This window comes from Drosophila grimshawi, unplaced genomic scaffold (genome assembly GCF_018153295.1).
Source record: "Drosophila grimshawi isolate 15287-2541.00 unplaced genomic scaffold, ASM1815329v1 contig_848, whole genome shotgun sequence".
Lineage (NCBI taxonomy): Eukaryota > Metazoa > Arthropoda > Insecta > Diptera > Drosophilidae > Drosophila > Drosophila grimshawi.
This window is the reverse complement of record NW_025063692.1, coordinates 9,781,479-9,809,473: the sequence shown is the minus strand read 5'-3', so window position 1 is coordinate 9,809,473 and position 27,995 is coordinate 9,781,479. Positions and strand designations below refer to the sequence as shown.

General features: G+C 43.5%; 3 protein-coding genes across 5 annotated transcripts; 1 reads left to right on the top strand and 2 right to left on the bottom strand.

The window, feature by feature from the left end:
* Positions 1 to 99: 99 nt before the first annotated feature.
* On the bottom strand, positions 100 to 12,080 carry LOC6565951 (E3 ubiquitin-protein ligase UBR1). 3 transcript variants are annotated; one of them, XM_043215965.1, is made up of 10 exons: positions 10,227 to 10,620; positions 7,095 to 7,106; positions 6,063 to 6,397; positions 4,976 to 5,981; positions 3,733 to 4,891; positions 3,549 to 3,660; positions 3,359 to 3,487; positions 1,839 to 3,297; positions 975 to 1,510; positions 100 to 937 (listed from the first exon to the last, which is right to left on the bottom strand). In XM_043215965.1, exons 1-10 carry the CDS (start codon positions 10,405 to 10,407, stop codon positions 410 to 412), a joined length of 5,457 nt encoding a protein of 1,818 aa, XP_043071900.1. In that variant the 5' UTR covers positions 10,408 to 10,620; the 3' UTR covers positions 100 to 409. The 3 variants fall into 3 exon arrangements, with proteins under 3 accessions (XP_043071900.1, XP_043071898.1, XP_043071899.1); XM_043215963.1 differs by adding an exon at positions 11,973 to 12,080 and having other exon boundaries at positions 882 to 1,510; positions 10,227 to 10,591; XM_043215964.1 differs by lacking the exon at positions 7,095 to 7,106 and having other exon boundaries at positions 882 to 1,510.
* A 497-nt stretch (positions 12,081 to 12,577) lies between these two features.
* Positions 12,578 to 16,205, bottom strand: LOC6565735 (integrator complex subunit 4). The gene is made up of 2 exons (XM_001992375.2): positions 14,007 to 16,205; positions 12,578 to 13,690 (listed from the first exon to the last, which is right to left on the bottom strand). Exons 1-2 carry the CDS (start codon positions 16,092 to 16,094, stop codon positions 12,668 to 12,670), a joined length of 3,111 nt encoding a protein of 1,036 aa, XP_001992411.1. The 5' UTR covers positions 16,095 to 16,205; the 3' UTR covers positions 12,578 to 12,667.
* A 1,034-nt stretch (positions 16,206 to 17,239) lies between these two features.
* LOC6565734 (E3 ubiquitin-protein ligase TRIM33) lies at positions 17,240 to 27,077 on the top strand. Its single transcript, XM_032738805.1, is given in 10 exon segments — positions 17,240 to 17,309; positions 20,119 to 21,447; positions 21,685 to 22,830; positions 22,832 to 22,966; positions 23,083 to 23,344; positions 23,402 to 23,984; positions 24,623 to 25,091; positions 25,161 to 25,324; positions 25,401 to 25,633; positions 26,347 to 27,077. Coding segments are annotated over 9 exon segments (3,594 nt in total). The 5' UTR covers positions 17,240 to 17,309; positions 20,119 to 20,950; the 3' UTR covers positions 26,452 to 27,077.
* The last annotated feature ends 918 nt before the right edge of the window (positions 27,078 to 27,995 follow it).

The following is a 27,995-nucleotide window of genomic DNA, read 5'->3' as shown; positions in this document are numbered from 1 at the left end:
GCAAACAAGCAACACAGGGTCTGGGTGCTGGTAGGGCGATAAAGTGCTTGTTTTTGCTTTTTCAGTATTCAAGTATATAAGTATTCGTGTGTGTGTGTGTGTGTGTGTGTGTCAATCTGTATTATTTGAATTATTGGGATGAGGGGGGAGTGGGTAGTGGGTAGTGAGTAGTGGATAGTGGATAGGTAAGTAGGTAAGTTAGGGGATCGGATAAGTGTTGTGGTGGTTGAGGCGCACACAGCACAAGTTGTTGTAAAATGCTTAAACGTATTATAATATGCTCTCCTAATTTTAGTATGTAATAATCACATTGACTGTAACTGCAATTGTCATCATCGAACTATGCTGCATTTTATGTATAATATGTTAGTTAAATTTGTTGTTTGGGGGCGCAGCTGCATGCTACGGACTACATGTGTTGCCACTGCGTAACGGTCACACTCGCATTCTCATTGAGACGGGCGATCTCCTCGTGCAGATTGTGTCCCAGCCACTGCAGATAGATGCGATCGTAGGCGGGCTTGTACAGACGCAGCGGATTGCCGCGTCTCAATCCCTGATCCGTTTCACCGTACTCATCCAGATACGGTGGCTGCAGGAAGCATCCCTTCGCCGGGCTCAGATACACAACCTGACAGTCGCGAATGCGCAAAAAGATGCCCACCTCGGCGCCACAGAAGTGGGCATGATGCGTACATGCGCCGACCTGTTGTCTGCCCAATTCCGGCTGGCAGCAGTATGACTGGCCGCAGAGCATGGTGCCGCATATTAAGCACATTGTCGGCGTTTTCATCTCCTCGCGCTCATTGTTTGGACAGAAGATGTCCGAGACGCTGTTGATGAGATCACTGTAGTCCTCGTAGAGCGTAACCAGATGCGGCAACGGACGCTGGCATGGCACTATCGTTGGCGATTTCGATTGCGAAGATGCCGTCGGCTCATCTGGGCGTCATCGATGATGATGATTTATTGGCTTGACAGTCGAGGAACTGGCCACTGATGTGCGGATGCGAGGCGAAGCTCTGCATAATTGTCGGATACACCGATTCCATGTCAAAGTAAACGCCCAACTGGGCATCCAGGCCCAGATACTGGCACATCAGCTCAAAGCGATCCGGCTGATCAGTGGGAAAGCTATCGGGGAAATCAACATCGGTGATGCACCGATAAAATAGACACGCGCACCGCAGAAACGAGCTCATCTGGCGTGGGACGTACTTCACCAGATGCGCCAACATTGTCGTGGGCACGCTTAACTGTTCGCTGTCATTCTGCTGGCGCGATAAGCTCAGCCAGGCCAGATTGTGATTACAGTAGAAGGTTGTCATGTTGTCCCTGATATTCGTTGGCAGCTGATCGACATACTGCTGCTCCTCATCGATGTCCCGGCGACGCGCCTGCTCCTTTTCCAAGTCAAATAATATGATCGCCTTGGTCATGTTGGCCAGGAAACATGTCTGCAGTATGTAAAAGTCAAACATGCTGCCGCACGGTAACATCGTCTTGCGTTCTGCAAATAATTGGAGTATATGTTAGTGAAGCTCTACTGTGATATTGTGATTAAATTGATTGTGATTGTGAACAGCACATCTTTAATTAAGGCGCTATCAAACATATACTTATTGAATTGCAATTGTTACAAGCTGAAATTCATTACTTTTTTACTGACTGAACTCAAATTTGATTTTTCTTTGCAAATAAACATAAAGCTATAAGTGAAAATCAAATCAAAAAAGGTAGCTTCAAATAATAAATTAAACATTTCTTTTAAGGTGATTAGCTGATCGATTTACTCGTGCTAGAATTGGTTGGCTGTCATAAGGATGTAAAGGACTTACCGTCAGAGGCAATCAAGAGGTTCGGCACCGTAAAGTTGAGCTGGACGAGCATGCGGAAACAGTCCCATTCGAGGACACTGTTGCCCTTCTGGTTGAAAATGGTGTCGTACAGTTGGACACCCTGTTTCCTCTGGTTACTAATCTGCGACTCTGTCAGATTGGATGAGTAGAGGGCGCAGGCGCGCACCAAATAGCTGGCACAGCTCTGATGCCGCATCGGCATCTCGGCCTTCAGCGGCTTCTGTGTGGCATACTGATACACCTCGAGCGCCTGCAGCGTATAGCAGCAGGTGTCCCAGAGCAGCGAGACCGTCTCCAAATCGCTGTCGGTCGCATTTGGTGAATCCCTCGAGCGCTGACCTTGCAGCTGGCTCTGCATGGCGTTGCGGAGTGCGCCGTGGAACGAGCCCACTACGTCCGTAAAGTTGGCATGGAGCGTCGGCTTTTGTATGATCTGTGCGCTTAGATCGAAGTGCGCCATGTTGTCAATTGTGGTGGTTGCGCTTTCGGCCAATGCCAGCTCGCTGGCCATGCGCAGCGTCTCCACAAAGTTGTCCAGCGGCATAAAGTTCCCAGACGTTGGCACCGACGGTGGCGAGAACTTTTGCAACGCATCGCTGACGGGCAGCACAGTGTTGCTGAGGGTGCGACAATAGGGGCAATGGAACTCAACGTTTTGTGCCTGGTTGAGCGGCACCCGATTCCGTTGCGGGCGTCGCAACTCCTTGGACTCCTCGCTGCTGTAGTACTCCTTCCAGCAGATATAGTGCATAACGTGACCGCAGCAACTAACGTGCAGCGCCGGTCGTCGACCCTCCGCGCTGGGCGTTGTGTAAATCACACGCGATGTTTGCACAAACGCCGAGCTGACCAACGGTGGTCCACTGCTGCTGATGCTGCAGTCCTCGAAGCAGAGTATACACTTAAATCTGATGTCGACCGCCTCATAATGGCGTCGTCGTTCCCCCAGGCAGGCAACTGTTCGGCTTGTTTCCGGCAGCAAAGCGGCAGCGCCCTGCTCCTCTAACGATTCGGCGATATCATCCCAGTCCATCGGTGTATCGCTGCTCGGTTTCGAGGCTGTCGCCGCTGCTGCTGTCGCCGCTGCTGCTGTGGCCTCTTCTGTGGTGCTGGCAAACATTTCAGCATTCGATTTCATAAATGACTTTTGGGCATTCTGCATTTGGGCCATAATCTTTGCGCGACGCTCGGCAGCCAAACGTGAACGATTCTCCTTTTCGAGGCGTGCCTGCTGCTCGGATGTGAGCGGCTGATCAGCGCCCCCATGTTCGTGTGTGCCACTCGAAGAGGTAGCTGCCGATGATGATGATGATGATGATCCTGTTGCCGCCGCCGCTGCTGCTGCTGCTGACGTCGATGTAATGTTGGGCGCCTGCTTAGCCTGCAGCTGCTTGAAACGCTTAATGGTCCACAGCACAAAGTCGTGATGTGCCTCCAGCTGAAAGCGAACAATTAGGATTACTCTGATCACAAGCAAATTGAAGTTTTGGCACACTCACGTCTGGACAACGCGCGAGCTCCTCCAGTTTTTGGAGCACGTTAAACGTCTGCGATCGCTCATAGAAGCTGAGGAACGGATAATGCTCGCTGAGCTCCTCCTGAATGGCAAAGCCCAGCAGATGCAGCACCTGAACAAATTAAAATTGTGATTAGAAATTTAATTCAAATTATATCCAAACTTTTGACTACCTTCTGTAGATGACTCTCCGTGAAGGAGCGGCTGCGCGAGTCCAGCGCACGATCCATGACAATTGCGGTGATGCTGAGGAACACGTTGCACTGCAAAATGTTTGCCATGGAGCTGTCGGATCAAGATGGGGATAGTTAATTAGTAAAACTAGCATGTTTTTTTGGAGAGCGCTCTTGGACTTACGTGAAGGCCGGCGTCAGCTGTGGCAGCATTGGTGGCGGGCAGCAGACGAGCTCCTTTTTGAATTTGCAACGTTCGCGCTGTTGCTCCTCGGCCTTGGACTTGTCCTCCTTGGTGTAGTGATAGAAGTAAACGTTGAACTCATCGTACAGATGCTCCTTCATCTCATAGACGCCCTTGCTTTCGGAGCCGATGGGCTTCTTGAAGGTGGCCACCGTTTTGATGACATGCTCGATGATGCTGTCATTGCTGCCACCGTTGCAGTCTGGCAGAGCACGCGACAGTTCCGAGTGCGAATAAGATTTGGTGCACAGTAGCTGTATGATCTCCTTGCGGAGGCGATCCTCCTCAGTGACAAATGATACGCCCGGCATCCAGCGTTCGCCAATAATGATAATTAGCAGCTCAAGGAACTCATCGGTCATCGCCTTCTGGCGATTTAGCTCATCCTCCGCCAACTTCTGGGGCAGACCCGTATCGTAATTGGGTCGTGCCCATTCGATCATATCAAATTTGTTTAGCATATGGATGAGAAACTCATTGCTCTCCATGAGCGAGGCACCAATCTGTAGGCAAACAATATCCCTGTCCAGCATCTCGACGCGACACCGAACATTTCTATAGAAATAGAGCTGATGCAGCAGCGAGTAACCGTTGCGACGCCACATTCCCGCGGCGACCTGGGCAGTCATGGCTTGGGTGCACAGCACCGGCTCAATAATCTCGCGCGGCGTCAATTTCAGATTGATTGTCTCCGCCTCGGCGAGCAGCATGTCGTATGTCAAATCGTGTGCACCCAAATGGAGATAGATGCCGGCATAGAAGCGTGACAGCGGCAAGTGTATCGAAACCGGACGCTTGGACACATCATATAGTAGACAATTGGCAATATGACCGGCGACTTCGCGTGGCTCCACATCCTGGCTGCCCACAATGAAACTGTTGTTCACCAGCGCCCGCACCGTCATCTTGTACAATTTGCGCAACAATTTGGCATCACTGGATGCCCAATCGATCACCTGGGATATGGTTGAGGCCAGCTTGATGTGCAAATTGAATGCACACTCCCATTCCGGCTCATAGTCCATATGTTGGCCAACTTGTCGTGTTATCGACTCCATGCCCTGCATCACATTCAGCACACGCATCAGAGCCTTACAGCCTATGAGTGAGAAAGAGGGATAGAGAGAGAGAGAGAGAGAGAGAGTAAGAGAGAGATGGAATGGGATGGATTGGGATAACTAACCTTCAAGGAAACCGCGGCGCAAATCACCACTGATCAATTCCGGCTTGATGCTGAGCAAATAACGCAAATCGTAGAGTATGTAATTGGCACGCTTGAAGAACGTCATGCTGGCAATATCCTTGCTAAAATGCAATTTACGATTGTGAATAAACTTCTCGATGGCAACGTGATAGAACGTGTGCAGCAACTTGTCAAAGATGCCCTCTCTGGCGATCAGATAATGCGAAATCGTTGGCACCGTGAACAGTTGAACGCTCAGCGATACGATCGAGAACGAATGATCGTGATCATCGTTGATGAACTCCTCAACAATGCTGGCATAGCGACGCGAGAACTCCTGGGCGAACACCACTTTATTCTCGTACTCCATGAGCATGCCAGAGATGAGTAGGCGATGCCAGCATGTGCGTGCCGTCTTCCACAGTTTCACATCGTATTCGAGTATGTGGCGTATGCAGTAGGATTCGTTCTTCTGCTGCACCAGCGATGCGAACGTCTTACGGAATAGATAGTGACGCACAAGGAACTCCTGGAACCAACTGAGCAACTGCAGTGCAAACTGTTGGCATGCCACCGAATTAATATTCAGCACCGAGGTGCGCAACGATGGACTGTGCCGGGCATTCGTTAGCACGCCGTTCGGCGGTATATTTTGATTTTCGATGGCCGTTTTGAGGTCATTGCACTCCTTGAACGTATCGCATTTGACAACGGCACGACCCTCACGATCAATTGCCGCCACAATCTCCATGGCATCCTTGTGACGGCACCGGGCGATCTTTGTCAGCGTATTTATCACCTGATCGAACGTGTGCGATTCATCGTTGTACAGCACCGTACAGAAGCTGGCCCCATCCAGTTCACCATCCAAACACTGTAGACTCGCATTCGGCTCAATCTCCAGATAGTTGACACAGAACGCCAAAATGGCGCTAAAACAAATTTCGGCTCGTTCCAGTACGGCACTGGTTATGATTTCGCTCTCGAACGGATTCTTGCTGTTCGCCTGAACGAAACAAAGGGCAGATAAGAAGATATGATATGATATATGATATATACATATATATATATGGATTGCATTACTCACCAGATGCAGTTCACAGTATTGATCACGCTTCCAGGCCTCATCGTCACCGCAATCGCAACAGCCACCGCCACCGGAACTGGACATTTTATATTTGTGAAAGCGATGCGCCGAACGCTTAAAGCAATTGACGCAGAGCACACAGGTCGGATCGACGCCACATTCGCGGCAGCTGTAGGTGGGCTCACCGTTTTTGAACACCTTGCCACAAACGGTGGCCGTGTTGCCCTCCATTCGGAGCTTCTCGAGTGCCGTCACCGGATTCTCGTTCAACATGAACTCGACAATGACGTCGATGATCTCCTCCTTGGCCAATGACTCTTTGAACATGCATTTCACTGTAATTAGTATTTGGGTTTTGTTGATGTTGTTGTTGTTGTTGTTTCACAAATTACAAATTACTCTTAGCAATCGAATATTTTCGAGTATTTTCAAATAAAATGGGGATTTTTTGTTGACATAAAAATAATAAGATAATTAAAGAATAATGCGAATAATTTAGCTCTCTGATTTAATGGGACAAAATCGGACAACTGCTAAAAAAAAAAAAACAAATTAAAAATGAAAATGAAAATGAATCCCACTTAATGTTCTAGGCTGTTCTGGCAGTAATCGAGTGAACTTATTCGATATGTGTAGCGTAGAGATTTGGTTCGCTTTGGGTTTGTGCTTGAAAATCTAGCCAAAATGAATCATGATCTAAGGAATTAAGTCACGCTTGCGGCTTATGCTCACATTTGAATAATAATTTGCAATTAATAATAATCTGACGTCATTCATGTAAGATATGAAATGACGTTGTATAAAATGAACCGACCAAAAAGTGATATCAATTTGTGAAATTCTGCTATTCGAATACTGATTATTGATTGATTTCAAATAGACTAAGTTATTATTTTATGGGTTTATGGAGAGCAATAGAGAGAAAGTTGTTATTTGTATGGTCAGATCAGATAAGGGGTTAATAGTCGTGTGTAATCGGAAACTTGTGTGTTATATTTTTGGATTGCTGCTGTTGAGCGTTTTGTTACTCACAAGTTGGTCCATCTGCAATAATAGGAAAAAGAACGAAAACAAATAGTAATTAAATTAAATTAAAAGCACAAAAGTAAATACAAATTTTGGGCAAAATAATATAAAACATACAAATTGAGAAAAATGAAAAAGAACAAAACAGAAACAGCAACAGAATAGAATAAATACATTTAAATAAACACAAAGTATGTGGAAATTTTGTATTTTATCAGGAAATTAACTTCTAGGAAATGCTATTGTAAATATAAATATATATATATATATATATATATATATAAGTCAACTATTTCAAGTGTTTCACTTCCGATTTTATGGTTTTGAGCGTCGAAAAATAATAAAACTATTAATTTTTTGCAACAATTCCAATCAAAATTGTTGAAACTTGACAAACTTTTTCCAATTATTTAGTATAATCTTTTTAAACTTAAACAATTTGATAAAGAGTATCGCGTGAGGTTTTCAATGCAAAAATGCATAATGATTTTGTTGCTAGAAACCAATGACTAATATTTATTTAAATAATATTATTAATCGGGCAACAGACGGCTTTAAAAGTGGGACTGCATAAAAAGTGTGCTTTTGCACAAACTGGTTTGTTAAACTGGCCAGCGTAATAAACAATTAGTTGACATTTGTGCAAAAGCCAAACAAAGACGATCAAAACAAGACTAAACATTCATGTATTCGTCAGTCATCATCGCCGACGATCAAATACCCTTGCCAAACTTGGAACAAAACCAGAATGCTTTTAGTTGGTCTGTGTGTGTGAGGCGACCGCAGCAAGAGTAATCCAAGACTCGGTTCCAAAGCCAAACTAGCACACAATTAACAACTAACGTTTTATTGATATTATGGTTAGAAGACATACAACAAACAAAAAATGAGCAAAAAACCTTCAGCAAACGAGCAAAACGAGGCAATGAAATTGAATCGAGATCGAATCGAAACGAATCGAAACGAAATCGAATCGAATCGACTCGAATCGATCTCGTTGAGATCGCCATAAAAATAGGGGTCAAGGTCGTATCACAGCACATATTGTTTAGATACATCGAAAAGTGAGAGAGAAAGTGAGATGATAGAGATAAGAGAAGAAAGCATTAGCTACAAATTACAAATTACAAATTACATTTCAATTGATATAATTTAAGTAAAGTGCACATTGAGCTTTCCTCCAAATAAGTGCGACAACTAAAAGGGGCAGGAGGCGAAGCGAAGGGGGTTTGTCTACAATCGCCATAGGCTATCAGCATTATGCACTTGTACACTTAAAACGTACACACATAATATATATATATAGTTGACTTATATATATATAATGAATATATGTACAGACAGACGGGAACAAAGGAACGTCTGGAAAATCCTCATTTGCTCCGAGGCGTTGCGATGTTCCGTTCGATTGCCAAGGCTGCCAGTGCGGATATCGATATATATATATATATATACATTTACACTATTGGTCAAAATAAGTGTTCCATTTATTATTATTATACAGGTAAACGATTCATTGATCCAATTGAGCAGAATCCGTGCTCCGACTAGGATATATGGTAATAAGGTCAATGGGAATATCAAATATTGCTTTGAAATAGCCAAAAGTGAACGAATATTGAGTGCGAAATAAAGACAAACTGTTTGCATTCTATGACAAATACACAAATATCTTATCTGTTTTATATTTGATAAGTTTCTTCAACTTTTGTTTATTTGCAAATGCTCAGCAATTAACTAAAACACATCTGGCATGCCAGTGTATTAATACCAATTTGTGTCAAACTAATACCATTTTACAATTGGTTTACTTAGTTTTGTTCAGAGTTGACACATTTCTGTGACCAGCACTGTATTGACACGTTAATATCCGGTAGGTGGCGTCTCAACTCTTAATTGCGTTTTCTGACAGCTCCGACAACAAGAAAATCTCAGAAATTATTATCCAAAAAAGAGAAAAATCAAAAACAACAAGAAATACAACAAAGAAGGAAATGCAAAATATGCGCTGGCAATCGACCTCATACAGAACAGAAGACTTCTTCTGACTTCTTGATTTATGGGCGGCGGACGGACGGACGATCACCAAAATGTGTCAGCCGGACACAAGGACGGTTTCTGGAAATTGCGGAACTGGCCACGTCACTTCGAAGACACTGACGATGATGATAACAATGCTGACTGCAGCTGACTGCTGATAAATACAAATATGATCCGCTGATAGCTTTGACAAACTTTGGGGTTTGCTGAGTAATTGAGGTAAAAGCGTTATCGACCAGCTGATACCATCTAAAATAACTTCTGACTGTAACTATATATATATAGATCCCTTCTAGCATTTCTCGATATCTATAGATACAACTATTGAAGTTAAACCATGTGGAAAAGTCAAATATGTAATTCGATTCGAATTTGCAAGCTGCAAATTGTAAATTGTGCCTGAAATTGAGCTACTTGAAGACGCCTGCTGCAGTTATGGAATGGAATAACAATATTTATTTATTTAATTATAATAATAAATAAATAAAACAAAGTGAATTCAAGCACAGACAACGATGTACATTACACTAACGGAATGTGGCACAAAACTAGTTTTGTTATTGTTGCTAGGCAAGGTTGTTGTTGCTATTGTTATTGTTCTCGTTGTTGTTGCTGCTGTTGTTGTTGCAGGCGCTGCATAGAAGGTGAGACAGGTAATGTAGACAAGCCGAATCGTGCAATCAACTCGTCCAATGAAAGGAAAAACGAAACGATACAGCGAAAATTTGCGGATATACAATAGACAACAATAACACAATAGCAACAACATAAAAATAGTATGTAATACAGAAAAACACAAAAACAAAATGGCATATATATATTATATATATATATGCGTGTACACATAAATAAATAAATCGTGTGTTGTTTTCAATGACAGCAGCAGCAACAAATTCAAGAGCACGGCTCCAGTTTGCCAATGAATAATAGATAAATGTACCAATGTACAAATGTACAAATGTACCAATGTACCAATGAACAACTGTTTCATGTTTGCATGTACATCACATACAAACTTTACTTAAGTTTAAACTACGTCTAAGTAAGCTAGAAATAAACGTCACTCTCTCTCTCTCTCTCTCTTACTCGCTCACTCACCTGTTTCCATTACAGTTAGGAAACCGAAATAGTTGGGCGCTTCCGTCTTTATGTACCAGATGATATCGTTGCGTGTCAATGTGCCAGCCTGGAATTTGAGGCGCCATTCCTTTAATGGCGAGGTGCCGTCGTGTTCGGCCGGTGGTGCAACAACAACATCCTCCATATCGTAACGATCCATATCAGTTATTGTTACTGTTGCTGCTTGTGTTGTTGCTTATTTCACTTCACTTTCAGTTGTGTGTTCTTCCTTTCGGTAAGTGAGAGCAGTCGAACCTTTTTTTCTTTCTATCTTTGCTCGCTCTCCCACTCTTTCTATCCCTCTTGTGCCAGTCGTGTCAATGTATGTGTGTCCTTGGCTCTTGCTGTAATTTGTTGTTGTTATTATTATTATAGTTGTTGTTCTTGTTGCGATTTCTATTGCTTGTTGTTGCTGCTGATGTTTTTGCTGGTTGCATTCGGATTGGGTTGTCTTCAATTTTGCTACTAAACAAATGAATGAAAATATTTCAAATAATTGAGTTTTTTGTGTTTGTGATTTTTTTTTCTCTCCGAAATATCGACTGCACGCACTGATGTATTGTATGAATAACAAACTGATTCGATTTTCTGTTTGCTCGAATGCAAAGTTTCTCATCTGACAATTCAAGCACAAGCTATTCACAAATAAAACAAAAAACAAAAAGCAAAAGTATTTTAACGTGCAACTGTTGCTCTCGTTATTGTTGCTGTTGTTCAACTGCAGTTGTTGCTAATGTTTCTGCTGCTGCTCTCAGTGGCTAGAATTGGCAGCAAAACAAAAACAAAACACACGCAAATGACATGACAATGTGTGAGAGCGAGCGAGAGAGCGCATGACAACATCAGTGGCAACAGCAGCAGCAGCAACCCACAAAACGGCATTCAAATTTTTCGATAAACAGTACAAAAAGAAAACACACACACACTCAAGCACGAGAAAAAAATTATGAAAAAATTCAGCTTGAAACGCAATACATGTTCACCTATATACAAATATATATATATATATATATACACACATACACATATGCATGTAAATACATTTATACATTATACTTGGCAGACAACAACTGCAACTGCAACTAGCCAGATTCTGCAAACATACTCACACACACATACACACACACACACACACATGTGCACAATCACTCGGCTATAGTAACACATACAGACCTACACACACAAACACACACACATACATACACACATACAGCTCTGTTAATAAATGAACATTTTTATTATTGCGAGCTTAACATTGTTTTGTTGTGTCTCGTTTCTTATACACTTTTCTTTCTCTCTCTTTTCTTCTACATATATCCCACATGCGCATGCATACATTTATACATATATATAATAATATATGTATGTATATATATATATATACAGATATATATATAAATATGTATGTATATATATATTTATATATATATGTATGCCATGCAATGCATGGATGTATGTGAGTTTATATATATATATATATATATTTTTTTTTTTTTAACAAATGCCTTTTTGCACTTCCTACATGAAAAACGGAGACTGGACAAGCGACCACAGCAGGCAGCTGATGAATTATACAAGCAAGAGACAATTTAACATCACTCAGCTGCACGCACACACACATACACATACAGGCACACATACAGACGCACGCAGGCAGTCAGTTATATGTATACAACAAACACTATTTCTAAATATGCACATTTTATGTGGCTTGTAGTCTTTTACTTTAATTTGAAATGAATTTTGTGAAATTGCAGGCAGTCAGCAGGCTGGTTCAACTGGCTGCTGCAATTTCGTAATATGCAGTGCACGTTTTAGCTTAGCTTTGCTTTGCTTTTCCGCTTTCAATTAATCGCGTTAGCTTTTGGTCGCGTACTACGCACTACGATTACGAGACAGATTTGGTATTTCTTGATGACTTTTGTATATCGATAGTATCGATACTCAAATCTTACTCATTATAAAACAAATGCAAAAACTAAAACTAATTTCTTATTGCTAAACTGCATGTGTTTTATTGCGACAGCTCATAATTAGTCGGCAAAAGAATATACTAGCTGTTCTTTAAAACATATATCGATGACGACAACGTGACCTACGTCAAAACAGATGTTTTTCTGTTTTGCAACAATACATTCGATTTATAATGAAATCAAGTATGTTGCCATAAATCGATTACTTGAAAGGATCTGCAATTGTAATTTATTTAAATTCTTATATTTTTACAGGTTGCGATCATTTTTAACATTAACAAACATTATATTTGTTATTTGTAGAGCGACGTTTATTTCGTCGTTTATTAAATTACATACTTAAATTGGGTATTGGTGTATTTGTTTAATTGTTTTTCCTTTTATTTTTTGATAATTTACACTTTGTCAACGGAGGCGCTGAGCCGATTTCTTTGATCGTTTGCCTTGCTAAATACCCCGGCGTACCGGCTTGGGGGCAAACAGGACCTTGGCTGGCTTACAGATCTCCAGTTCGCTGCCCGGCTTGACGGCCAGGCAGAGCTGAATCTCAACGAGCGATGCCTCCGTCCAGACGCTGTGCGAGAGCAGGATGGTTGTGCGCAATCTGACGTTAGTCTCGTGCTCCCCCTGCTCGGTCATGATCGGTTTGAAGTCGGTTTGCTTCGGCACCACGGTGTGCATATGCTGATCCGGATACTTGATCTTGATGCGCATGTCCGCCTTCTGCGACTCGAGCAGATTGTCAATCTCGGCGACGAACGGCACGGCGGCAATTAGCCCGGCGGTCACCTTGATCACATTATCCTGCGACTGCAACGGACACGGCTCCAATATATTGGCCATGCACCGACGGATTTTCTCATTGGCCGGCGGCAGCGACAATGGCGGTGCCTGCTGCACCAGTGGCAATATCTCTCGGAATACACGGCCCGGCTTCGGATCCGTTAGAGCGTCCAGCTTGGAGAGCAGCGTACGCGTAAAGTTATCTGGCTCAGCAAGTCCCTGTTCCGGCATCATTGTTGACTTCATCTCCTCCCCCTCCTCCTGTTTGAGCTGCAGCTGCTGCTGGAGCTGCTGCTGCTGTTGCTGATGCGTCTGCTGCTCCCCAAAAGAGTTGCTGCGTCCACGGCTGCGCATAAAGCCGCTGATGTCGCCAGCGGTCTGCAACAGCATCTGACACGGGCCGAGCGCACTCTGCGATCTATCTCGCACCACCAGCACCAGATGCAGGGCACTGGCCCGCAGCCGGAGCTGCTTCACCTGCAGTATGTCGCCATAGTTCAGGCCGGAGAATGTGTGCTGCAGCTTCAAACAGTTGCGTATCAGTTCCGCCAGTGACTCCTTTAACGGTATTCGACTACGTTGCGTGCGGGCGCAGTGTTGCATCTGCTCGATCTGGATCTGGGCCGAGAGGAACGTCTCCAAGAAATTCGATGGACCGTACATATCCGAGTCGATGGCGCCCAGACGCTGAAAACCAAAGAAAAAACTCTTATTATAGATGGATGGTATCATCTAAGTCCAACATCCTTTGTCATTTTGTGCATCATTTAAAGATTGATTTGAATCAAGCTTCCAAAGACGAAACTATGATCTTTGGAGCCATGTTTTATGGAACTGGTAAAAGTCCAGCACGACCAAATTATTATAAATGTAAATTAAATGATTATCCCAAAATTTCTAAACCATTGAGAGCGAGATAGAAGATGATACAATGCTATCGCTCCCGCTCTAATTCGAGTAAGCAACAAGAGGAAGAAATGGAAGAGTATTTTTGGAAGCTAACCTGAAGATTCAATTGAGCCGTCTTGAGCAGCTCGACGCGCTCATCGGTTTTTGTGTAGATGTCGTCAATGTGATTGAGAATCATCTGCAGATATTCGGCAGAGCTGCCGGCTGCTTGGAGAGCATCATCGATGCGCTTCGTTGTGGATGTGGAGGAGGCGCCCTCAATGGGCAGCTGGGGCACCAGTTTCGGCATCGAGTCCCTCAGATAGGCATAGTGGCGATGCGTTGCCGTTGGCAGCAAACTGATGAGGGGCACCTGATGCTCGGCGGCATTGAAGACCAGTATGAGGACACAGAGGTAGGCCGGATCCTCGACATCCCGTTCGGGTGTCTCGAAGAACGGATGCACATAGAGCAGATGGCCGGTGACGGCCATCACCAGATGCGGATGCTTTTGTCCAATTTTGCGCATGCAAGCGTATGTTGAATGGCGATCCTGCGGATATTTGGCAAGGACATCGAGCAGCTTCTGGACGACCATGAGGAGGCAGGATTGCGTTGAGACGCGACAGGCGCCGAGCATCAAGTGGAGACCCTCGCGCACATCCACCGAATAATCCTCGAGGGAGCCGAGCATTATCTCCAGCTGATCCTCACGCAACTCAATATGCCGGGCAATCGCCGTCAGGCTGTAGATGGCCTTCAGACGCACATCCTCGATCTCATCGTTGAACATATCGACAAGAAAATCGAGACTGGTCACCGCAAACTCCGGCCGCGACATGGCCAGCTTGCACATGGAGCCAACGGCAGCGGTTCGCACCTCGAGGAACTCATCCTCCAGGCCATGGATATAGGCGCCGCATGCGCCGCTCGCAATCAACGAAATGGTGCGTGCATCCAGATGCTCATGGGGTGCATCGTCTGCCCAGCGTTTGCCCGACGACCATTCGCCGCTGGTCACCAGGCGGGCGCCACGCTCGTGGGCGTTTCGCTTGCGTCGCAGATTGCTCATCAGCTTCTTGTCGAGCGTCTGGTTGAGGAATTCGCTGCTCACCGCCGTCATGCTGCCCAGCAGATCGGCAGCCAGGACACGTATCTGCAGCGATAGATCACACAATGCCTCGCACACCTTGCTAAATGCCGCGTCGATCATCCGAATATCCTCGTGCTGACGCTCCGCACTCAGGATGTAGTCGGGATGCCGATTGCCGAGCATGTGCACCAGCCGGAGCGCCTCCTTGCGCACACACTCGTAGTCATCCTTCATGGCCTCGACGGCACGCTTATACAGCACCGGCGGCAAATGGGCGCCACGTTCGCCCAGCGTCAGCAAGGCATGGAGCGCCTGGGCGCGCACACCCGACTCCTGGGAATCGATGTAGAAGGCCAGCTTCCAGACGTATTGGCGCTCGCTCTCGTGACAGGTGGCAAAGCGTCCGATGACGAGCATTGCATTCTTTTGCGTATGCGTCGATCCGCTGCGCAACAACTCCTTGGCCAGATGCGCCACCTGGGTGTTGTAGGCGAGCGGCACCAGATGCCGCCGCTGCTGACCAATGCGATAGAGGCACATCATGCCCTGGGCGAGCACCTTCTGCGAGGTCTCCTTGCGCAGCAGATAGATGAAGTAGTCGATAATCAGCACGACAGACTCTTCGGTGCTGCATTCGCAGCCGAGGCCCGAGAGCAGCTCCAGCAGCTTGACGCGCAGCGAGGTGTCGCTGTCGCGATCCTGCAACTGATATAGCTGAAACAGTTTGCCGGCTGACTCCTTGAGCTCCGCTATCTGGACATTCTCGTACGTTATCTCATCGGTGATCTTCACCAGGACCTCGAGCAGCTCCTTTGCCTGTCCACTGCTGCTTGCAGCTGGTGCTGTTTGACTGGCGCTTGTGCCGGCAACGGCTGCAATGCTGCTGTGGCTGGTGCAGCTGCTGCTGCTGCTGCTGCCGCCAATGGTGTTGCTGGCGGGCAGATAGGGATCGAGCAGTCCCAGCACATGCAGTTTTCTTTCGACTTTTGGTTTCGCTTTGCTCGCCGCTGGCGCTGCCGGCGCTTGCAAGCGCAGTTTTTTCAGCGGCGACGGCACGCCGAGTATCGTCTCAATGAAAGACGGCTGTTTATTGATGATGGCTAGCGCCATTTTTGTCGCTATCAATTCCCGTTTGTCCTTTGTTTACTTTGCTTCGCGTGCCAACTAAAAAAAAACCTTGCAATTCAACAACTTAGCTCGGAATTAAATTGTAATCGATATATCGATATCGTGTATCGGTACTTAGTATCGATTTATCTTTTCGTCGTCCCTATTTTCACGATATATCGGTGTTTTAACGGTAATTGTTTTTGTGGTACTTTGACAAAACGAATTAATTTACTTCATTCAATTTTATGATTTGAAAAATTGGCAGATAGATATTGTTGCTAACGAACTCTAAAATGCGTTATTATAGTTGAGAAAACTATCGATAGCATTTCGCAATAATCCTGACCTATTCAAATAAATATCGAGGTCTCCATAGCAACGCTAGTTTGATTTAAGAACAAACATCTTGCGGCAAGTATTAAAGCATTTTAATTAGCCTGCAAGAGAAAAGAAAAGTTGGGAATATGCTTGGTTGCTCAAAATTGTGTTCATATGCCATTTAAATATTAAAAAAGACAAACATTTCTAAACTTGTTTCAAAGCACAAACTCTCATAATAATTCTGATCAGACTTTGCTATTGCTTAAAGTTTTCTACTTTACCCCTGCAGTTTTTTTCCCCGGTCAACACAGCAAATTGCTTTGTAAGTAAGTAGGCTTCTCTCAATGGCTGGACAATGGCAGAAGAATTGTTGCCAAACATTTTTCTTGTATTTTTCCTAGGATTCCCCAGGTTCTGATTGTTTCAGGTGACGAATCTGTTCAGACTCTAGACTGATACAATGATCATATGCTCCTCTTGGACTGAATGCGATAGTCTTTCATTCACAACAATCGGAACTCATTTTGGCAATTCATTTCTGTTCACCATTTTTACAATTGCAAGTCATTAAAGCTTATGTAGTGTTGTTTATGCCGCAAATACATTGTATTTAGTAAAATAATAATCAAAATCCTAACAACAATTATGGAACTACATATCGGTTTCAAATTGTTTCGTGTTTGCGCTAAATTTGAATGGTCAAAGATGCCACAGAAGGAAAAACATCGTAACGATTTTCATCGATGCGATATGCAATATTTCATCACTAACCGCGAGAAGCAGCAGCGGCGGCCAGCAGCGCTCTGTGTGTGTGTGTGCGCGTGTGTGCGCGACGAAAAAGTATAAATCGTAACGAGCAGCAGCAAAAAAAAACGTGTGAAAATTTATAGAAAGGTATTGCAATAGAATAATTCACAAAATGTCTAACATTATGCCAAAACTCAATAGACGCGAAGACATTTCAAGGACTTTCTATGTATCTTTGCTCTGTGTGTGTGTGGTGTCTGTGTGTGTGTCTTGTGTGTGACCAGCAGCACCTGGGCGCTAGAGTGGAAATTTTGCGTTCAAGGACAAAACAGAACGACAGTGTGCCCACAGCTGAAAGTGTGTACAGTGTGATGTCCCCCACCCAATCCTCTTCTCCCCACCACCCCCCCACCACACACATTCTCTGTCCACTCTCGATATGCACTCCTCGCTCAAATAGTCCCAGGCTCACGAGCTGCACACATAAATATACATCTCTACACACATACATACGTCGAGAGAAAAAAAAAGGAAAAATGTACCGACTTTTAAAAGAGCGGGCGCATTTTTTTTCTTTTTTTTTCCATTCAGTTGATCTGCTGCTATAAAACATCGTTGATGTCATGTGTACAGTTACAGCTGAAGCGCGACAGGGCAGCATATGAGAATATCTAGTGTAAAAGAGCACATTTTTAAAATAGACATTTGCACATATTTGAAAAGAAATTTAATTTTTAACGAAACCTACCTATATATAAAAATACATATATACATATACACATGTATACATATATATATATATATAGGCATATATATATAGAGATTTATATAAATATATGTATATATATATATATGTGGGTGTGTTTGTTGCGTGTGGGGTTGCCAATGTTTTTTTTTTATTCGCTCTGAGCGAGCGGACATGCGCATACTATCACATGTGCGACACGCTCGCTCCTCGCTGCTCTCACATGGGTCGCACTGAAAATAACATTGTAGCTATTGAGAGCAACAGAGTTGCACAGAGAACACAACAAGCGTTTGACAAAAATGTACGTAAAGAATATGTAAAAACACACACAAAAAAGAAATAAGAACAAAATAATAAAAAAAAAAGGAAAAAAGAAAAACAACAGCTGCGCAGACTTGACAAAGTCGATAGGCTGCTAAAGTATGCTTGTAGTGGAATGGGTAGAGGGGAGGTGTGTGTGTGCTTGGTTCAAATCTTGCTGATGCCCATTTCCAATTGCACGGGGCGCAGAGTCGCATTGTCGACAGTCGCGCACAGATTCTCGTAAACAAAACGCTCGAAATTTGCGTACCACGTGTGTTGCTACTGTGTGCGTATAAGTGTGCGTGTGTGTGTGAGTCTATGTGCTTGCATGTGTGTGTGTATGTGTGTATAAATACGTTATTGCAATTGTTTTGTGTGCAGCTGATTCGCTGTTGTTGTTGTTGTGCTCGGTTTATTACCGTTTCACGATTTAGATCTTCCTGTATTTTGAGGGCTGCTAATCAACATTTAAATTTGCGGTACATCCGCTGCGGGTATTACTCAAAAATTCGTTAGAACCCGCGTGTGCTTCTGTATATATATATATATATATATATATATATATAAATATATAAACATATAAATATATATATATAAACATATATATATATATATACACAGAAGTACATTATATAGATGTATATGTAGATAGAATGTATGCTGCCATCCTTACTCAAGGATTTTTAGCGTAGTGTCCTTGCGGCAAGCAATAAAAAGTGGCGCATAAAGGGCGAAAATCAAAGTTGAATTTATTGCAAACGACATTGGCTCCACTTACAACACATACAAACACACGCAGAAATATGTACATATGTATGTATTTAGCTGCTGCAGCAACGTTGACGCAAGCGCCTGCGCCAATTGGCCATTCGCAATTTATACGAGTACATCGTATAAATATATATTTATATATATATTGTATGTGCGCGTGTGTGTGTGTGTATACAGTGGCACGTGCGTTAAGAATCGATTTGCATCCATCCTGCCGCTGAAGCTTGCGTTAATCTCCGATAATAATTATCGTGATCACATCTGGACTTGTGATCAGCGCGAACACTTGCAATGTACTTATTTTGTTATCGGACTTTACATTATTCTAGTTTACAATTGGAATTCAATTTCTTTTTAGACATGCTTGGAATTGAATTGAATACTCATTCATTCATCCTATTGAATTTGATCCCTGTTATTCGTATAGCGTACATCACATAAATAGTATATATATATATATATATATATATAATAAATATATATATAATAAATATATATATAATAAATATATATATAATAAATATATGAGTATGTATTACGGTTTCTCGCCTTACATATAAGTACAATTTGGAATATGATATTCGATAACCTTGAATTTGTGACAACTTATCGATCGACAAGCATCGATAAAAAGGATAGAATTTTCAAGAAGCACAATTGCGTTAATGTGTTAACGTTACTTGTACCCCAAGGTATGCAGCAGATTCTGCAGGCTGTGAATTGTTGTGTGTGTGTGCGTGTGTTGCATAAGGTTAACAGTGCCTGTAATAGTAACAGCAAAAGTAGTAACATAAACAGTTCATCATTTACTTTATTGTCAAGACTTGAGTATGTTTCCTATTCACTATTACTTTTTAAACCCTCTGTGCTAGGCGTTCAGTTGTTTGTATCTTTCTTTTTAAGATTTTTTTTTTTGTGTTTTCGTTTTTATTATTTTTAAATCGGTTCGCGTTCCGCTTAGGTAAGTGGCGTATATTTCGCTGCTTGTTTTCTATATTATCTCTGTCATCTTGTTGGCCGCGTTAGCTTATAAGCATTTTACAATCAAGTCTTAATGGCTTCGTTTGGTAATTTTTCTATTTACTGATATTCGCTGTTTTCTGTTCGTTTCATTTTCTTTTTTTTTTAACGCAGAACGACGCTGTTGTCCTTCGTCTATTGTCGTCGTTTTCGTCATCGTTCGTCGTTTTCGTCATCGTTCGCTGTTTTTTCTCGTAGTCATCATCGTTCTCGTCGTGGTTAATGCAACACTTCAAAATTTATAACAACGCGCAAGAAAATTCACTGCTTTAAAAGTACCTCTTACGGATCGGAGCCAACAACAACAACAGGAACACGGGATAGCAACAAGAGGAGAACGGACTAACTGTAATTCGAGAGGCTGCTTGCAAAATGCACCTGCAACAAAAACAAGAACAACAACAGACGACGCATACAAATTAAACGGAGCAGAGAAACCAAACAACGAATTGTCCTCGTCTCTGTTTGGGGCAGAGTGCGTGTGTCTCTGTGTGTGTGTGTACGAGAGAGAGCAGCGTGCGAGCGCACACTCTTGCTCGCTCTCTTTTGCTATCTCCTGCCTGCCTGCCTTTCCGTTACTCGACTTGTGTGTGTGAATGAGTGGGTGCAGTTGTGTCGCAGAGACTCAAATATCAACGCACTCTCGCTCTTGCTGGTGTGTAAACAATTGGCATGGAGTGCAAACATTAACAGCAACAACAAACAACGTTAGGGATATGCAGCTAAAACAGCAACAAGATTAACAGTAATAGTAAGCGTAAATAACTGCAAACCGAAAAAATATATATACAAACACAAACAACACCACAAGCAATCGTACACAGACGATAGAGAGAGAATTGCAAATACATAAGCGACACGGTCTGACGACAAAGCAAAAACAAAAACAAAAGCAATAGAAGCAGCACGAACAGTGGCAGAAAAATTACAAGTTGCTGGCAACATCATGAGCGCGCTGCTGGAGGAGCTTGGCCAGAAATTGGCCTCAGCGACAACAATCGATGACCAAAAACAACAATTGAATTCGACACGATGCGATGATTCGAATTCATCATCGGTGCTGGAGGACATCGACGTGACGAACACGAGTAGCAGCAGTACAAGTAGCAACAGCAGCACAACCAGCAGCAGCTGCAGCCATGGCTCCGGCACCGATACAGACACCGGCAAGGGGAGCAGCACTGGTGGCAGCATGGATGCGGCACGCGTTAGTTCGTCGAGCATTGGTTCGGCATCGATTGCATCATCATCGGAATCGACGAACGCATCATCATCCGTCAATTCATCAGGCCTGGGCCTGGTAGTCGATGTGGACAGCAACATTGGCAGCAGCCAGGAGCTGAGCCATGGCTATGAATCCAAGAGCGTAACGGAACTCGATTCGCTGGAGGACACGTGTGGTTCAATGCTCAAAGATGCCGACAAGATGTGCAAGCTATGCAGGTGAGTCTTATTTCTAAATTGAGTACATATCTATATGTATCGATAGGCAAACTGCATCAAATCGATTGCTCGATTTGCATGCCGTTTTGAGTCGAATGTGAATCGATTACCTAAAATTGGCCATAATGCTAATTGAGACTAAGTGTAACTATCGATATTATTGCTTGATCGTTGTTATATAGCAACTGTCCGACCCGCCAATTAAAAACATGGCCTCTTCAAAATTCTTATTTACAGTTCACGTTTGGTTATGCCGCGCATTTTATCCTGTCTACATGTATTCTGCGAGGACTGTCTGGTCAGTTTGCTATCGAACAAGGAGGCCAGATCCGCCAGCTCGCCGGCCGTGTCGCTCTCATCGACGGCCAGCTGCTCGTCGGCATCGTTCGATGGCAGCGAACATCAGCATAGGATGCACGCGCTGCTCGAGTGTCCCGTGTGCAAGCAGCAGACGCAGCTTGGCAGCAAGGGTGTCAAGGAGCTGACCTGTGACTATATTGTTACCAATATACTCGATCTGTCCAATCTCGAATCGGAGCATATACCGTGCACATCGTGCAAAAGCAAAGAGGATGCCATCTCCCGTTGCAACGATTGCGCCAACTTTCTGTGCAATGGCTGCGATAAGGCGCACAAATATATGCGCTGCTTTGAGAACCATCAGGTTGTGCGCATCGAGGATCTGCAAAAGAATGTGCAGAACGACAACAAGCTGATCATACACAAGCCAATCTGCTGTCGCCAGCACATCAATGAGAATCTCAAATACTATTGCTTCACGTGCCAGGTGCCGACGTGCAACGATTGCCTATTGAGCGAACATAAGGGCAATGATCATCATTACGAGACGGCCGTCATTGCCGATCAGGCGGTTCGTGCCGATCTCGAACAAACCATTGGCGATGCGCTGAAGAAGGCTGAATATTGCAACGATGCTGGCAGCAATTTGAGCAGTGCTCTTACCGAACTGCAAGCACAGCACGACAATGTCCGGCAGCAGATAGATGATGCATACAAGAGCTACAAGCGAATGCTCGAACTAATCCGCGATCAATTCCTAACCGAACTGGGCCGTTTGCATTCGGAACGCGAGCTGAAGATAATGGATCTGATGCAGAGCCTGGAGAACAACATGGGACGACTCGAGCAAGCCTCACAATTCGGTCAGCGTGCCCTCGACAAGGCCAATGCCGTTGAGTTTCTGCTGCTGAAGCCAGTGATCAGTGCCCAGTGCAGCTACCTCGTCGAGCAGACGCCCCAAAGTGATGCCAACTATCAGCTGCACTTTGAGTGTATGCCCGACAAGTTTGAGCGTTTCGCACGCGAAATGTTTGGCAAATTTCGCACCGAATCAACGAAATATCAGCAGCAGGCGACGCAGCCTGCAGTTGCAACGGCAGCAGCTGCAACACCAAACGGAAATGCAACAAATGCAAATGGAAATGTTATTGGAAATGCAATGTGTGGCGCAACACCATCACCGACCGCTACAACGCCCAAGCAGCATTCACCGCCACCTGTTTTTTTGGTGCACGGTGGCTGTCATGGCGTTGGTGTTGGTCTACTGCCCTCTGGTGTTGGTGGTAGTGTTGGTGGTGGTGGTGGTGGTGGTCGCAGTTTGGCTGGCGCTGGCAGCAGCGCCAACAGCAGCTCGGTGCAAGGACGCTTGAGCTCGGCGGCGGTATTTAGTCCCATATCATTGCCATCATCGTTGCAGAGCTCATTCGATGGCGACACCTCGGTGATGACTAACTTTTCCATGATGAGCACACTGCCGCCAGATTCGCCGCAGCAATTGCAGCCGCCGCTGCAGCAACAACAGCAGCAGCAACAGCAGCAACAACAGCAGCAACAACAGCAGCAACAACAACAGCAGCAGCAGCAGGCTCTGCAACAGGTGCAGCAACAACAGCAGCAGCAGCAGCAACAACAGCAGCAGCAGCAACAGCAGCAGCAGCAGCAACAACAACAACATAAGCAACAGCATCAACAACAGCAGCAGCAGCAGCAACAGGTGTTGCATCAACAGCCACAATCGCTACCGGTGGCCCAGCAGATGTCAACCCGTCAGGGCATTGTTCAGGTGCCGCAACCAGGCGGACATGTTAATCTCATTGCCGGACAGAGCAATGCCGCTGTCAACATGGGCCTTAGCTCACTTAATGGCATGGGCATGAATGCTGGCGGTCAGCCGCCACCATTCAGCATGCTTGAATATAATCTGTCACGTTTGGCCAGCCTCACCGAGAATATACCCGATAATCTGAACGATGCCTTAAACGTTGGCAGCTCCAATGCGGCTGCTGTCGTTGCGGCTAATGACGCCAGCGGTGGCCCCGGTGTCGGCGGTGGCGTCGCCGGCGGTGGTGTTGGTGGCGGCGTTGTTGGTGCTCCATCGCACCAACATCAACAGGCGGTTATACCCGCCTCGGCAGTCACGCCCACACAGCCGATTACATTGGCCGACATCCTGTCGGGTGACCAACGTGCGCTCAACAATCTGCAAGCTCTGGCCAAACTGGGACTCAACAACAATGGTGAGTACAATCTGTGGAATATCTTTATGTTATGTCTTAATCCACAATCCTGTGCAGACCATATTTTGAATGCCGAGATAGATGTGTGTATATAAAAGATATAAAATTACTCATATTTTTAAACTGGCTAAATTTGAGTTCAATTGAGTTCAATTTGCGAAACTAAACGTTTGACAATTAAAAATTGCTACTGCTTTAAATTTGAGGTCAAATTGAATTAATACAATTTTGTTTTTGTTTATGTTTGCATTTTGTGCACTTCAAACTAAATTATGATTGTTGAGTTGAGTTGAGTTTTTTACGTGCCTTGTAAACTGGCATTCTCTGCAAGGGTATTGAATTTTCGATATTCCGTTGTTTTGCTCTTTGAATTTTGTTTTATATATATTTTTTTTATATATATATATTTTTATTTGTTTTTCTTTATTTTTGTTTTGACACCTTTTGAGTTTTTCTTTTTATGACCACCAATTACACAACCAACACCAAAATATGATATCAACAACAACACCCAACAACAAATCCTTAAACACTTAACACCACCCAACCAACCAATCAACCAAACAACATCATAGATGAGCATCACGATTTGTTGTCGTCGAACGGAAGCTCAACGTGCCTTGATTATATTTTAACAGATTTCTGCATGCCGGCAGCGACCTCGCCCAATCTGCAGACACTGAATCCGATCGTTGGCGGCGTCGAGGAGATGACCCTCAACAATTTTCACGCTGTCGCCCAGCCGGGCACTACCAGTGTGGTAACTGGCCGCAACAAGGCCACACCTATGCAGATCCGTTGCAAATTTGGCTCACTGGGCACGGCAAAGGGTCAATTTAATTCACCGCATGGCTTCTGTTTGGGCGTCGATGAGGAGATCATTGTCGCCGATACCAATAACCATCGCATTGAGGTCTTTGACAAAATGGGCGCACTTAAATTTCAATTTGGTGTCGCTGGCAAGGAGGAGGGCCAACTCTGGTATCCACGCAAAGTGGCCGTCATGCACAACAATGGCAAATTCGTTGTCTGCGATCGCGGCAACGAGCGTTCCCGCATGCAGATCTTTTCCAAATGTGGTCACTTTATGCGCAAAATTGCAATCAGGTTGGCAGCCAACTAACAGCAGCATTCATTTCAATTCAATTGCTTAAACATATTTTTTTGCTCTTGCAGATATATTGATATCGTTGCTGGCCTGGCTGTTACCGCCAAGGGTCACATTGTGGCCGTCGATAGCGTTTCGCCCACCGTATTCGTCATCTCCGAGGAGGGTGAATTGGTGCGTTGGTTCGATTGCAGCGACTATATGCGTGAACCCTCCGATATTGCCATACGTGGTAAGTTTTTTCATTCATTTACTGTATCCATTTAAAACATATTTGTTAATCAATTGTTATGCTTTTTAAATTGCAGACAACGATTTTTATGTGTGCGACTTTAAGGGTCATTGTGTGGCCGTTTTTCAAGAGGACGGCACATTCCTCTATCGCATTGGCAACGAGAAGGTCACCTGCTTCCCCAATGGCATCGACATATCGAACGCGGGTGACGTTCTCATCGGAGACTCGCACGGCAATCGCTTTCACGTCGCCTGCTATTCGCGCGAAGGCGCTCTTCAATCCGAGTTCGAGTGTCCCCATGTTAAGGTCAGTGTTGGTGCTTGTAATTTTTCTTCTTGTTCAAACAAGTTGCTGAGGGGCATACATATATGCTTCTGGTTGACCCGATTCAATCAATTTAAGATTACAATATATATTCTTCAACTAATTTGCGTATTCTGCTGTCGTCAATGAAGTAGAAAATTTGTATTTGTCTTGTGCATTATCTGGTTTTAAATTAAGTACCATTATTTATGCTCTGATAACCAAAAGAGTCTAACAACAGTATATATTATATATAATTTGTGCAATATCTTTCCGTTGATCTGTCGGTCCGTAACTGTAAATATATATTGGTCTGCGATCGCGTCAAAGTGTTCAATTTGAGATGCTACATTGTCGAGGAAATCGATGAAACCACACATCTGCCACAATTTTAGAGCTACAGTCATCAAATTATTGGAGAAGTATTATCAACCCTGAACCCAAAGGATACAATGCAGTTCAGTGCAAGAGTATGTAAAATGCAGAAGGAAACATATCAAAACCCATAAGCTATATAAATTCTTGATCAGCTTCAAAAGGCGAGTCGATTCAGCATTGTCTGCTTATATGCATTCAAAATCGATTTCCGATAACGTACTATCGATAGCATTTGAGAGAGTGAGAGAGTTAGAGAGAGAGAGACAGCTATCTGAAAACGCTAGCTTATTTCTCAGCATGATATTCAATTGTAATTCGTTTGTTTCTTGTGTGTGCAGGTCTCACGATGCTGCGGCCTGAAAATTACCTCTGAGGGCTATGTGGTTACGTTGGCCAAAAACAATCATCATGTGCTCGTTCTGAATACCCTCTATGTTCACTGATTGCAAATCAAAGCGCGAAACAATCGTCCAGCTGTCGATATGAACAAATACAACTATAAATACTCGTCGGGCAAGATATACGGATGTCGTAGGCAGCAGCAGCATCATCAGCAGCAGCAGCAGCATCATCAGCAGCAGCAGCAGCATCATCAGCAGCATCATCATCATCAGCAACAACAGCAGCAGCAACAGCAACAGCAGCAGCCGCAGCAGCAACAGCAGCAACAGCAGCAGCAGCAGCTGCAACAACAACAACCACAACAACTACAATCAACAAGCAACAACAAGAGCAACAGCAACAAAAGCATTAGCATCAACATCGACATGGAGCAGGATGGCAACAATATAATTCGAGGTATACCGCCGCCTTCGATTTAAGAAGGCTTTTCCAACGGGGGTCTACTAGCAAAACAATATCGTTAGGTGAGCAAGAGCAATGTGAAAAAGAAAAACAAAGGGCGAAACAAATCTCGAACACACACATATTTAAGATGAAAAAAAGAAAAGAAAAGAAAAAACAAAAACAAAAAGAAAAAGAAAAAACATTTTAAGCAAAAATGCTGTCATTGTGAAAGAGGCAAACAGCAGCAACATGCAACAAGAAAATGCAAAAACACTATTTTTGATCTCTCATTTAAAACAAAAACAAAAAGAAAACAAAAAAACGATTAGCGGTACTGAAATAAAAACCACAACAACAAACAAATCTATAAAAAGCAACAAACATCTTTACTTAGTGTAAAAATAAAAACAAAACAACAAAAATGAAAACGAAGAAAACCTTCACTTATTTTTCAACACTTAAAAAAATGCTCTTAACTGTTTTTTTTTTAATTTTTAATTATGTTCTTGTTAAAAATTGTCATACAACATGAATCACTCGAACACATAGACACACACACACACACACCCACACACACACAACACACACACAACACACACACACATTCACTTTACAACACAAGAAACAACTACATGTTACTTATTATCTATGTATAGACATATATATTGTTATATCAACCGATTAGCTTTTTTGTGCAAAACCCTTCCAGAATCTTTTTTCACAAAAACAAACGAAAAAAAAACAAAACGAAACACGCATATATTTAACATACTATATATATATATGTATATATATATATATATGTGTGTGTGTTTCTATACATACATATACATTTGTGCGCTTTTTGTGCACATTTCCAAAGTGGGCAGGAAAAACCAGGCGAACAATTTTGTTGAAGCGTCGCAAAGGCAATAATTAACAACAAGCAAAACTCTAAAGTTATTTAAAAACCAATATATATATATATAGATATATATATTATATTTTCGATTTATAAAACAAAAAGGGGGACGAACAAAAATACTAGAAGAGAACTTTTTACGTTTTTCCTTACTGCTGCGTATAGAAGGTGATATCTATTTATATGTATATGTGTATATAACGATGTATTTAAAAATAATAACTTAAACATACATATATTTGAAATCCTATGACTATATGACTTTGCCATATATATACATATGTATATATATATATATAT

What these genes read in the sequence shown, in the direction of transcription:
- LOC6565951 (XM_043215965.1), bottom strand. Translation starts at nt 10,407, where the DNA reads ATGGATCGTTACGATATGGAGGATGTTGTTGTTGCACCACCGGCCGAA. An exon ending in AATACTGTGAACTGCATCTG is followed by an intron (nt 5,982 to 6,062) that starts GTGAGTAATGCA and finishes TGTTTCGTTCAG; the next exon opens with GCGAACAGCAAGAATCCGTT. An exon ending in AGCTCGCGCGTTGTCCAGAC is followed by an intron (nt 3,298 to 3,358) that starts GTGAGTGTGCCA and finishes GTTCGCTTTCAG; the next exon opens with CTGGAGGCACATCACGACTT.
- LOC6565735 (XM_001992375.2), bottom strand. Translation starts at nt 16,094, where the DNA reads ATGGCGCTAGCCATCATCAATAAACAGCCGTCTTTCATTGAGACGATA. An exon ending in CGGCTCAATTGAATCTTCAG is followed by an intron (nt 13,691 to 14,006) that starts GTTAGCTTCCAA and finishes TTTGGTTTTCAG; the next exon opens with CGTCTGGGCGCCATCGACTC.